A 13,566-nucleotide genomic window follows, 5' to 3' on the forward strand; every position below is an offset into this window, starting at 1 on the left:
CATAAAGTATCTGTAAAAGAAAAGACGGATTTTCAGTATGTGCGTTAACACATAACAATATAAAAGTTTTACATAGTATTTTTTTTGTCATTCTGTCATTATGGCGTTTGTCATATAAAAATAACTCTTAAAACAAAAATTAAAAAGTGGAATACAAGTAGTGAAATGCACGTCACTGGTCTGAATAGTGCTAGCTGGCCACTAAGACTTAAAGTCGCATTAGCTGATTTTTTTTTTTTTTTTTGACCACTTGGGGGCACCAGAAGCAAGATGGGAATGCAGCATTGTCACCAGCTAAGCTGATATGCTGAACATCTCCACCAGTGTTCACCCTCTTTTTGCTCTGTTTTTGGTCTCCACCAACTCCTGAGGGGAAATATCTGTCTCTTTAGCTGCTACAGTAAATGCTGCACTATGTTCACCGGCTAGCCCTTAACTGTGTCTGTCTGCTGTTTGGTTCGGAGAAGGTGGTGGACAATGTGCTTTTCCAGCTTTCCAGTGAGAGCTGTGAGTGTGATCCAAATCAGAGAAGTTGCGGGCTTGGCAGAAGTCGAAGCTGTAATTCAGAGCAGCACAAGAAGTGATTTTGCATCAGTTTCCGAATTATCAAAAATTGATCAGAAAAGTGGCAGGTCACATCTTCAGGCTGAGCTCACAGAATGATCATGTAAGACTGAGTGAAGAAGAATAACAATGAAGATAAGTGACCGAGACCGAGCGAGATAAAACGAAAGGCTGGTTTTTACTTAGTCTCCATCTATGTGTGCCTCTATCATTTGTTCAGCTGAAGTGGCAAGATGGCCGTGCACGCAGACGTGAAATGCACATTTTTTTTTCTCCTCCTTAATTTCGTTCATCCCATGGAAAGTCAACAACCAGTAATAACCCATTTTATAAATGTTTAATCAGTTTGGTATTTGTCAGCAAATTGGATCTTTTTCATCTTCAAAACCAACTTTGCCCAGAGAGAGATGCTGTGAGATGGAGATGAAAATTCCATGAGGGGAAAGGAAGAGAAGGATGGGAAAGATGCAGACTGAGTGGAGGAAAAGGAAAGCAAACCCATTTTCTCCATCTTCTCCGTTCCCCCTCCATCCCCCCTCTTTCTCCGCTGGGATCGGAGTCTGTGTGCTTGAGGAAGGCAGAGAAAATCTTGACTCTCATCTCTCTTTTCTGAAAATGTGAGCACCTCTCTTGGGAGATGAAATGGAGAGGCGATGGTGGGGTTTGAAGAGACTACAGAGGCCAGTGACACAGAGGGACTGGTCGGTGCCAGAGCTCCAAAGTTCCCACTCTGAAGCCACAGTATGGCCTTCAACTAAAGGAAGAAACTGCTTTGTAGTCAGCTATGACAAAGCTGATATCCTCATACAAAGGTGGTTTGGAGGGATGGATTGGCCATCCATGTACTGAGAGTAAAAAGAGTAACAGAAACACCTGCAGTACATGGCAAAAAGTATGCACGCCTGCACATTATACCTGTATGTGAACATTGAAGCCTCTGGCTTTAAGCTTTCTGTCAGAGTTTAGATCCTGGCTGCAGCAGTCTCACTCTCCTCGTCATCCACTGCTCACCCCACTTTTGACCATACATTATAATAATGGTGTTAAGTATTAGATATACTTTGAGCATCTGTTTCAAGGCTTTTAACATAAAACCTCAGTGCTGCCGGAAGAATTAGCGTCAGGTCTTGCAATTTCAAAAACATACCATTTAAGACAAGATGTCCAGGGGGAATAATACTGTGTATGAAATACGGAGGAGTTCAGCCAAACAACAGGCAGCTTTTTATTCTCCAGACAAATTCCAAAGTTGAGTTAGAAAAAGAAAGAACTGGCTCCCTCCGACAGGGAAATGAGTCTTGCAACCCGGCATGCGTCACAGAACACGCACAGCTCTGATCACTTAACGCCATAAAGCAGATAAAATACAAATACATCAAACGCGTGTAAAGGTTTACAGCATGAGTTCCCACAAAACAGACTCATCGTCTGCTGGAGATTGAGCAGCATCAACAGTTACAGGCATTTTAGGCGAAGACACTTGGCACCCTGCTGGACGTGCCTGTCGTCCGTCCACGTTGAGGAGGGAAGACAGATTGATTCATGGGAGAAACATGCAGACGCTGACATGCACTGAAGATCAGCTCAGTCCGTCCGAGCTGACTGTGGTCTTCATGTTGAAAACATTGAACATCCACGTTGACATTTACCTTGTTCAGTAAATGTGACAGGAATTAATTCACAACATCTATCTTTTTTATCTCTCTCTTCAGTACTTATCATCATCATCATCATCATCGTCTCCCTATAACCCTGCAGTTACTCTTTCCCGCTCTCTCCTCCCTCTAGAGTGTCGTGCTGCATTTTATTGCATATTAATGCTGAGCGCGTGCGTGTGCGTGTGTGTGTGTGTGTGTGTGTGCGTGCGTGCGTGCGTGCGTGCGTGCGTGCGTGCGTGTGTGTGTGTGCGTGCGTGTGCGTGTGTGTGTGTGTGTGAAGTGTCCCTCTGCAGCAGTATCCCATCCTCTTCAGAGTTTGAAGTACAGTATGCTAATGTAGGCTGTGGGCTGTGAAAAGCAGCTTGTTGTTGTTTCAGTGTGCTTTTAGAAAGCGTGCTCTCCTTTACATTTCTATATGTGTAATCCACACACACGTGGAGAATACTATTAGCTGAAAAAGGCACACACAGAGCACACATACTTGTAATATGTGTATTTATGAGACCTGTGTCAGTTGATTGAGGGTAGGTGTTGGAGCTAAAGACGTTGATGCAGTCGGGTATAATGATTGAAAATCAGACTGTTTGTTAAATGTTACAGTGATGCACGCAGAGTTCATACTGACAGTAAGTGTTATTCATTGTTTGTGAGGAGCTAAACTTTGTCTCTTACTCCCAAACTTCCTGAAGGAACCCGGGTCAAAGGTAATTCAGTTCGCTCTTCCCAGCATGCTTCATGGTCCATGTCCCTGTCTCATCAAGTTGATTGAATCTGTGGGAAAATAGCTAAACATTTATTTTATCCGGTCTCTGGAAGATGTTTTTAACCATTTCAGATGAAGTTTTGCCTTTCTGTTTCCCCATGTGTTTTTTCATATACTTTCATAGACTGTATTTTTTATATCAGCGTGTTCTCTCTCTAAATATATATTTTTTAATGCCTCCCCTCATCCCATCAAATACAAATGTCGTGCACACAGTTTTAGACACACTGTCCCACGATGCTGTCTCTGGAAACTTTGGGCCAAATGCAAAAACAAACGCTCTCAAACATTCTCAAGTCAGAAACTTAAAAAGAATCCTCCCATATTTACAGGGCGAAGAAAATCTTCTCACTATTTGAGTCACGTACAAATAGTGTATTTGAATGTGGTTACAAAGAAACCCTGGAGTAAAATGGAAGATGTTCTCTTGTTCTTTTTGTCACAGATCACTTTGCTTTAGCACAGTTTTTTAGCACAGCTTCAGTGTCAGAGCATTACTTCTTTTTTTTTCTGCCGAAATGGCTGCTGGAGCAATATTCTCTCTTTTTTTCATGCTACTGACACCACTAATGTGTTACGTTGTCATCTGCTGATTTCTGACAGCAGGACTTCAAGCTCTGCTTTGTTAAATTCCTCCCTTAACTTTTGGTTGATGTTTTTATGAGTGAATCTTTTCCACCAATGAAGCAAAGCAGTCTTGTATATGTAGCCACTGTGTGAGGCTCCTTCAGTCAGGCCAGTGGCCTCATTATCAAGCACCTCCTCATGAACACGCGGCATTCACTGAGTAGAAAGGAGCCCTTTACAACCAGTTTGTGCAGCTGAATCTGATTCGTACATAAAAACACCAGAAGGAAAAAATGGAGTGCAGGTTTAGTATATGACCAAGAAAACGTTCTTGCGTGAGGCCCAGATGTTTTCTGCACAGTGTGTGTTTGTTGATGGAGAACCTCTTTTCACAAAGCAGTGAGACAGTTATGTTTTATTAGAAAAGGAGTGCGAGTGCTCTCTGTCCCTGTACTCTACTGCAAATATTCGACAAAATTCTTGGAAAAAGTGATTTAAACTTGGAAGAAGTGGAAATGTTCCAGCCTGCTGGCACTTTTTAAAATATTCATTCAAGATTAACATGTTTCGCAGTGTAAGCTGGATTTATGACATCTTACTTGACCACCCCTTTATAGTGCTCTGCGACCATCTTTCTGTGTGCGTGCATGCGTGCGTGCGTGTGTAAGCAGCAGCACAGCTAATCAGAGTTACTTACTGTAAGTTTGTAAGGCCAGGATAAGCCACTGAGTGTACAGTCCAAGTGAGAAGCACACACGCACACACACACACACACACACACACACACACACACACACACACACACACACACACACACACACACTCTAACCTCTCTTTATCACTGCCATGCTGCTTGAAGGAAACCAGTCTCATAGGAATGAAGGTAAGTAAGATCAGGCATGTCAGAATATTTCCCAGTGTGCACCGTGATCGTCTGCCCTGCAGTCATGCAGCTCAGTCTCAGTCCATTTATTCTTACATGTCTCCTTCTATGTATTACACGGCAACTCCTCATCTGATCCTCAGATCCTCATTATGATTCTCTTAAGGTCAGATAATCAGAGGTGGTCTCTGGACGGACTGTGCTGTTAAAGCATGAAGCTACTTCACCCACTTTCTTTTTTTAATAGCTTTTAATGTGATGAAATGTGCTCTGAACTGCCACTTGGTGTCAGAGTCAGATTCATCAGGGGTTGTCGGCATAGAAGATGTGTGTTCAATATATTGAATTTTCACTATGAGTTCTGCTGACTGAAACGTAACCGTATCTCTGTGTGTGTTTCAGAACGAGTCAAGAAACATCGAGATGCTGGCTGCAGCCTGTGCTGTGGGAGTGGGCTGCTGTTTTGCTGCCCCCATAGGAGGTGAGTGCTATCATATAGACTTTTGACTGCACATCTTACAAAACACATGGTGAGCTTTATGTCACTCAGTGAGGATGTTATCGTGAAGACATATGTCTACCTGCATACGTAATGTCATCTCATGTTACATTCAGGTACCTTTGTGAATGCTAGTTCAGGTCTCACTACAAGTCAGTGTGAGTGACACCATTTAGTTGTCCTGTTCAGTCATTGTACAGCTCAGTGTGTCGGTATATAGTTGAATAAATATTCAGCTGCAGTGACTGAGAACATGTCACAAGGATTATGCATGTCCAGAAATGTCAATTTGACTTATTTAATACCCTGTGTATTCATACTTCAGTGTGTACCTTGCACCTCTGTCAAGAACACCATTATCATGAGACTTTGTGTGCTGTGCTGATAATCATGTGTGACCCGGGCTTCTGTGAGGAAGTTATCATGTGTAGCACATGATGGCCAAAATGTGACCAGTTACATTTCAATATATATATGTGTGTGCGTGTGTGTGTGTGTTCCAGGTGTGTTGTTCAGTATTGAAGTAACGTCCACATTCTTTGCGGTGAGGAACTACTGGAGAGGTTTCTTTGCTGCTACCTTCAGTGCCTTCATCTTCAGAGTCCTGGCTGTTTGGAACAGAGACGAAGGTAAGGTGGATTATCGATGGGAAGTGCAAGTACAGTGTATCAGAGCTGAGGCATGCGGACTTGATGGAGAGCCACCCTGGGCTGGAAACGTTTCTTTTTAAAGTCATTAGAAAAGGAGCGTTCTGCAGTGTCGAGTCCTTGTGTAACAGATGAATACTACCTACTACTTCTGAGTAAGCTGGGTCCTCTCGCAGGTTGTATGTAGGTTGGATGTGGGGGTGATTTTAAGCCGTGTTTGTGTGAGCTGATGTGTGTAATTTGTGTATCTTGTTAAATCAAAAATATGAACATAAAAAGCAACATAAGTCTCCAGCGACATGTCCAACATAAACAAAAACAAGACAATGTACCAATGTTCTCCACCTACAGCAGCTGGATAGATGTTTCATTTTGGCTGTGTGCATTGATGCGTTTAAGAAAGAGATTTAAATTTAAGCTCCTGTAAACACGTGTTTTTAACATCACCGACATGGGTGCAACTCACAAAGCTGAGTCTGAAAATAACGCTGATGCAGTCCATCTGACAGAGGTGATGTTGTGTAGCCACACATCCGTCTCATCAAGCTCCTGCAGGGAAACACAGGTGTAGCTGCTGTTTCTGCTTCAGCAGGAAACTAACCAGAGTTTCAGTTTCCAGAAGCAGATGTTCAAACTCTCAGCCAATCAGATTGCTTGCTCAGGATTTCCAGTGCCTTGTTAAAGCAAGTTTTAGACAGCGTGTTCTCCAGCCCTGTGCAGGACTGTTAGTTTAGGAGTTCTTGTCAGCACCTCCACAATGAGCTCAGCTTTTTGTTTACTTCTCTCTCATTTCCTTCCATTAGAGGCAGAACAACTGCTCTAATACTTGTACTGTACTGCAGCTCATTGCAGGACCCGAGACCTTGCCCTGGACCAAGTCTTATGATTTGGATAATTGTTCTGGCAGTGGCCTCTTCTCTTTTCTCACTCTTGCTGTACTTTGTCTTCCTGCAGAGACCATCACAGCCCTTTTTAAAACCCGGTTCCGGCTAGACTTTCCCTTCGACCTCCAGGAGCTTCCTGCCTTCGCCGTCATTGGGTAAGTGTGAATGTGAAATTAAAAATAAAAGTGAGCCATCAGGTCAAAACCATCCATTTTTAACCATTAACTTACAACTTGCATGCTCTTTACGAATGATTCATTGTGAGAAAGTGGTAAGATTTTTTTTTTTTATAACAAATACTGCTACCAAAATGAACATGGCTTTGATTTGCCATAAAGGTCCATAGAAAGGTCAAATAAGTTCAGATGCTGACTCATTGTTTTTGCCCATCTGGTTGCTCTCACAGGTATTCCCATTACCTGTGGCTGCAGCATGAATTCAGATATTAATCAGGTACTCACTGTAGCCTGTGAAGGTGTTGCTTCAGGGTAGCCTGCGTGAGTCACCTATCATGGATAATTCAGCCTGCAACAGTTGCGAGCTCACTGAGGCATGTCTTATTTTATCCTGCCTCAGCCCGAGGGCTCCTCCATGGCTGTGAATGAGACCACGGGCTCCTGGAAGGAAGGTGGAGAGATGGGAGAAGCGCTCTCCCTCCCCCTCCCTCTCTCACGCTGTCTTAGATGAAAGCTCATGCCTGCATGTAACTCTGCGTAGGCTCCCCAAGAGAAGAAAATCCCTCTCTTCTTTTCTTTGTCGGCTTTGTTCTAGAGGTTTTTTTTATTTTTTTGTGAACACCCACTGCTGCATCAGTGACTTTCACATACAGTAAATTTAACACTGCCTCCAGAGAGAGAGTGCTTAGCCCCAGTTTTACACTGTGCTACAGTGTGTGCATGTGCACTGATGTGTGTGTGTGTGTGTGTGTGTGTGTGTGTGTGTGTGGGAGGAGGAGGAGGAGGAGGAGGAGGAGTGTACAACCGTATAGTTTCCATCTTCCCCAGCTTTCCCAGTTGCCAAGTGGGGAAAGTCGGTCAGCGTCTCAGTCAACTAGGCCACAAAGAGTTTGTTCTGTGCTACATGCTGCCAAGGGCACGTCCATGAAGACTCACACACTATTCTACTTCCTGTTTCCACCTTCAGGCTGTAGGAGTGACCATGACTCCTTCACCCAAAGCACGTGCATACATGCAGTACATCGACTATATAAGTGGGAGTCAGTACATATACGTAGTTGTGATGAGAGCCCTCCCCTCACGCCCCCATTGGGCATTTTCACAATAGCCTCATTTTGTATTTTGTGCTGTGCTTGCAGCAAATTCATTTTCAGGTTTGAAAAGCATTGAGCTTCGAGGGGCTCTGTAAGTAGACAAAGCTGTGTTTACGTGCAGTGTTGCAGTGTCCTTGAACTCTAACTGTAACGCCTTCCATTTCATTGCACAGTTGATTTTTCTTTTTTTTTTTCGAAATAGTTTGAAGCCTGCGTTGGTTACGTCGCCTCACGGCCTTCTTTTGTCCCATTTTTCATCACCTCTGCGCTATTCATGTGCATGTGTACATTTTGTCCTTGTGCACACGCTAGTAGAGTGTCAGATATAGTACAAACAAAACAGAGGCACACTCATGAACTCCATACTGTAAAGAGCGAGGCTGGTAATTGTCTTTATTTTTGTTATTAGTGTCAACAAATCCCATGAGAAGACCAAAACAAACAACGTGTCAGTCCGTCTCTCAGTACCCTCAGCCTCCCTGCCCTGTGGGTCTCAGCCCCAAGCCCACTGCTTACAACTGTGGATGTAAATCTCAAATATGTGCTCAAATACAAATATGTAACTGGGCGAAAAAGGCTTTTATCTCTCATGTGTCTCACTGTTTAATGCTCTTGGTGACTCAGCTGATGATCGGCTTTCCATGTAGCATTGCAGGGTGCTGATGGTGATCTCGATTTAAGCATGGATGATTGGGTGGGATGATAATGGACGGATGTCACTGATGGACATTGTTATCAGACTGTGTGGGTTGTTTTTTTTTGTTTGTTTGTTTTAATAATCACCGTTAAGTGTTTTGTATTTGTTACATTTTACGTTCAAGTCTGTGTTCTGTGATTTATGATTTGTGATTTATGTGACAATAAGCTTGAAGTTGAAGATTTATTCTTCGTTGAACTTTCATTTTCTTTTTCTGAAGGCAAAATATTTTCCCAAAGTAGCCGGTCACTGTCATTTTCAGCAAACATTATTCAAATAGGAGTAAATACTGAGATGCAGTCAGCAGCACAGATGCTTGTGTCTTCATAGAACTGGTTTTTGATTTCTTTCATTTCATTTTCTCATGATCTATGAAACAAAGTCAGCTCATTAGTTTGTCGAGCGACGGACATTTAATTAACTTCAGGTGATAACTGATTGTTGTAGATGTAGTAGTTTCAAATACTTATTCAAAAAGGCCAAATATGCTTTTCTCTGTTTATGTCAATGTAACTAGAATATCTTTGGGTTTTAGACGACAAAATAAATAATTTAATGAAATAGTGAACTATGTAATTCATATAAATATATATTTAAGAAAGTCAGTTTAACCAGTACTGAAAATAAACATCAGTTACAGCCCTTTTTGTACGTACCACACCCTGCCGTCCGTCAGTGGCACCGTGTCCTGACTGCACCGCTCACCCTACATGGCCTATAATTGGACCCTAACCCTCAGTCTTCACCATAAATCCAGATTCTCACCGTGAACCAGCCCAAAGAGAGAGGACGTTCGGTCCTTTTTAAGGGTTTGACTACAAAGAATGCACGAAGGCACACATGCACACATGCACACATGCAGTGTTTTCCTCGCCTGCACGACGGGGGCAAAGACTCCCTCATCACCCTGTTCATAATTTATTCAGAGATATTTGACAGAATTAATAATGCAGCAAGACAAATTTATAAGCATTAGGTTGTCTGCACAGCTGTCTGAGTCTATTCTTTCTCTCTCTGCCGATCTCTCCCTCTCACTGTCATGAAGAGGACTCCCACTGAGCTTTTAAACGCATGCTTATGTAAACCTCTGCTTTGACTCCCCCACACATCCCCATTTGACTGTATGCTCTCACTCCCTCTCACTCTCTCCCCCTCTCTTAGCTGGAATTCCCTGTTCGTGTTTCATCTCTAGCATGTTCCTCCTTCCAGTCTACAGTATTTGTTTCTCTCTGTTGTCCTCTTCTGTATCTGCCGCACATCCCTCCTACATGTTTCATTGATTTTCTCTCTCCCCTCCCTTCCTGTCAGATTTTTACATATCCCTCGTACAGTATGACGATTTTACCTACTGTAAAACTCATTCAGCTGCATCGTATTTGCATCTATCCCTGCCGTCAGCTTCCAGTGTAGTGGAGACTCATTATGTTGACATTGTATTTATATTTTGTGCTGGCGATAACCTGTGGAGGTGGTGCTTTAATTTAAGCCTGGACTTATTCATTCCAGCCAGTTTCAGTTTGATTACCCAGAACTCATTTATATGCCAAGTAGAAAATACCTTCAGTGCTTTCTGATGTGTGTGTGTCTCTCTCTGTGCGCAGGATTGCCAGTGGTTTTGGTGGGGCTTTGTTTGTCTACCTGAACCGGCTGATTGTCCAGTTCATCAGGAAACAGAAGGCCATCAACAGATTCCTCATGAAGAAGTCAGTCATCAAGAACATTCACTCAACTGTTCTGTGCTTTGATGCAATTTTGAGATCCACTACATTTACTTCTGTGCTATAGTTATTTTCCAGATGAAGGTTTTTCACATAAAACACGAGATACATTTATGAAATATGATGCATTGTTGTAGATTTAGCTTTATTGGCTCCAAATAGGAATGAAAATGAGGTACAGGCCTACACGTGTTTTAGTAGGAGTAACCTGCCTTGTAATGTAGGGTAATAAGTACATGTAATGTGATTCAGTCTCAGAGTTCGATCAGACTAGGATCAGCCATCTCAACAGCATTTATTTGGCAGAAAAAATGTTTGATAAGAGTGCAGCAGGGAGTCGTACAAGAGGATATTTATTGTTGGTTCAGTGCTGAGTTATGTAGCTGTCTACTCTGAATGAAGCGTCTGTCCCAAACATTCTCCAAGATCATGTTTTATGAATTACTGATCATAAAAGGGACAGCTGAAACGACGCCGCTTCCAGCTTCTCGGAAGAGTGGTGCTGCTCTCTTTGTCATACATTATTGTGATCTGAATACGTGTGTGACTTCTGGACTTTGATCAAACAAAACAAGGCAACTGAAGACATCACCTAAGAGTCTGGGAAGTCGCGTTCTTTCACTGTTTTCACTGGAAACAATCAGTAGAAGATTTAGTAATCCATGGAGGTGTTTTTCAGTTGTTTCTGAATGAAATTTGTGGTAACACAGTAAACTCTCGAGCTGTTATCTTTACCAAAGTCTGGTGATCACACACACACCTACAGTTCAAAGTGTGTGTGTTAACAGGGCATGCTGTCAAAGAGTACATATACCAAGTTTAAATGATGCTGCCCTAGATGAATAAAGCTTCAATTCATAAACACACAAACACAATGTACTGCACAGGCTAGTCTTTGAGGTTATTGAGGATTTGATGATGCACACACACACACTGAATTTAACACTAGTGAGTCTGCATTAGTGTGAAACCTTGCTGCAATGACATTAATAGTGAAAGCATCAATGCCGGTGTGTTAACCCTCTCTTTTACACACTGTGTAAACAGTGTTTATGTGAATGCTTTAGTTGATTTAATGTATTGACATGAAGTGAATCAGCTGTATTTTACACTGTGGTGTAATGATCAAAGAGTAACACATTTGCCAGTAAGGCCTTTTAAATGCGTCTGATATCTGTTGTTTCGGTTTTGTTTTTCCTGTCTGTCATACACTCTCTGCCCTCGCCCTTTCTGTTGTCTTCCTCTGTCAGACGTCTGCTGTATCCTGCACTGGTCACTTTACTCGTTTCGACCCTGACGTTTCCCCCTGGCTTTGGACAGTTTATGGCCGGCAAGGTAGGTTCTGCACACCCGCTCAACACATGCTGTCATTCTTTATGCGCAGTGCACCGCAGCCATTACTGTAATTCAGAAATGTGGAAGAAAGCCTGTGGCATTATGGGCCTTTACCTGTCGACATAATATATTGGTTATGTACTCAGTCTGCAGCTACACAACAAGTCTCGAACTCTGAATTGAAGTGAACTTTTTCTTTCTTGATGTGTATCAGCAGCCTTAGGCTTGATTTCGATTTCCTACATGATGCATGTTATGCTTCAGCTGTGGTCCTGTTGCAGCTGCACAGAGCAGCTGTGTAATGAACCATTTCAGATCATTATTTTGTTTCATAACAGCCTGATTACCATTCGTGCCTGTGTGGGACTGGTTTGTAATACAACACTGGTTGAAACCAGTGGTTGCTTTTGTGTGTTTGTGTTTGTCATCTTCTTACTGTCCTTTTACTCCTGGGATGACATGTGTATGCGTGCTTGCATGCGTGTGTGTGTGTCTGCATGGGACTTCTCTCCAATTTCACTCCCTTCATCGCCCTAATTATCAGAGTTAGAAGCGGAAAATTCTGTGCATCCTCGTGCCGTACACACACATTCTCTCTCTCAGCTTGGCTCCTAATGAGAGGGTGAGTCAGGCGTCTGAAGCTCTGCCTCTGCCTCCGCTGACCCTGCTCTTTAAGCCCGTCTCTGGAGAGTTGTGTATCTTAAGTCCTTCTTTCTTGCCCTCATACTCCTCAGTCATCGTTTCTTTGACATTATCACCAGCGGTGTCTCCAGCTATCGCGGCTTTAAAACGCCAGCAGATGAATCTGTCGCCTTACGCTCCCTGCCTGCTATCATAGATCTTCAGTGACATCTCTCGAGACACTTTCAGCGCACCATCTATCTATTCTGTCTCGCTATATTCCCTTTGCATTTGAAGCATTTTTTTTTATTTCCAGGTAATCGTGTTTACATTTACATCTGGATTCAGATGCATAGAGGGGTTTGATGTGATTCCTGGGTAGAGAGGAGGGGGCCTGCTAACATTTTGGAGCACCTTGGTGAACATATAGTGCCATTAGGCAGCTCTTATGCCTGTTTTATTACAGTATTTTACTATAGATTTGGGTCAGTTTTGAAAAAAGGGCCACCCATAAGCCCACCCATGTTTGCATGTGGTGATGATGTCACTTCCTGTGGCCTTTAGCTGACCCAGAAGGAGTCTCTGGTGACGTTACTGGACAACCGGACATGGGCCAAGCAGGGCATCGCCGAGGAGTTCGACTACATCGGCCACTCTCAAGCCTGGAAGCACCCACAGGTCAACGTCTTCGTCACCCTGGTCCTCTTCATCGTCATGAAGGTAGGGGAGAAAACCTGTGAAAAGATGCTGGGATTTCAAAAGAAACTTTGGGTTTACTCATGTCAGGAAACACACACATAATATTGTGACGTTTGTTTGTCTTCCCTCTGTGTTTTTCAATGTTTCCTTCACTTCCTCTCTGTCTGTGAGATCCACACATGCAGTATACTGCTGGTGGCTGCAGAAAGTGGCATCGAAGGTAAAGGAAGGTCATGAGGAGAGTGGGAATTGATTGTGAACGTATTATAGATGGGAGGATTCTGCCCTTTTTATTCAAAACTGGACCCAGGCTAATGGGAAAGTATTGGAACAGAGCCCATCTCCCCTTGTCACTGGTAAAGAACAAAGGGACCAAGTTGAAAAAAGTGGCCTATCTCCCCCTCACTGTGTGCCAAAGTTCTGTCCGCTGGAGGCCTTTTTAAAGTTTGGGCCCACTTTGATGCCATATCACTGAGTGAAAGAGCTGATGGGACCATGTACAAAAAGAAATAGAACAGAACATGTCTTCATACTGTTACACTTTATGCTGCAGAGACCATCGTGAACGATTGGGGCTCAGCCTGTCCTGTTTGATGATAAGGTCAAATGAAAGATGTTCAGTAAAAGGAATTGGATCCAGCCTGCAGACAGTATGGCTTTATGTCCTAAGTAAGGCCAGGGGTAGGCTGTGACAGTCAGCTCTACTCTGGATGCATGCGTAGCCGAATCTGTTTAACTCTGAAGCGAACCTTTTATTCCTC

The 13,566-nt window shown here is 43.1% G+C and overlaps 1 protein-coding gene across 4 annotated transcripts in view; it reads left to right on the forward strand.

Moving 5' to 3' along the window:
• clcn2c (chloride channel 2c) overlaps positions 1–13,566 on the forward strand; it is a 143,942-nt gene that overhangs the window by 72,647 nt on the left and 57,729 nt on the right. For all 4 annotated transcript variants that reach the window (XM_070970241.1, XM_070970243.1, XM_070970242.1 and 1 more), the window contains 6 exons: positions 4,838–4,916; positions 5,438–5,563; positions 6,536–6,620; positions 10,034–10,135; positions 11,401–11,485; positions 12,671–12,826. In XM_070970241.1, coding sequence (XP_070826342.1) covers positions 4,838–4,916; positions 5,438–5,563; positions 6,536–6,620; positions 10,034–10,135; positions 11,401–11,485; positions 12,671–12,826 — 633 coding nt within the window. The remainder of the gene's footprint in view (positions 1–4,837; positions 4,917–5,437; positions 5,564–6,535; positions 6,621–10,033; positions 10,136–11,400; positions 11,486–12,670; positions 12,827–13,566) is intronic.

The sequence above is a fragment of the Chaetodon trifascialis genome, chromosome 9 (assembly GCF_039877785.1).
Source record: "Chaetodon trifascialis isolate fChaTrf1 chromosome 9, fChaTrf1.hap1, whole genome shotgun sequence".
Classification (NCBI taxonomy): Eukaryota; Metazoa; Chordata; class Actinopteri; order Chaetodontiformes; family Chaetodontidae; genus Chaetodon; species Chaetodon trifascialis.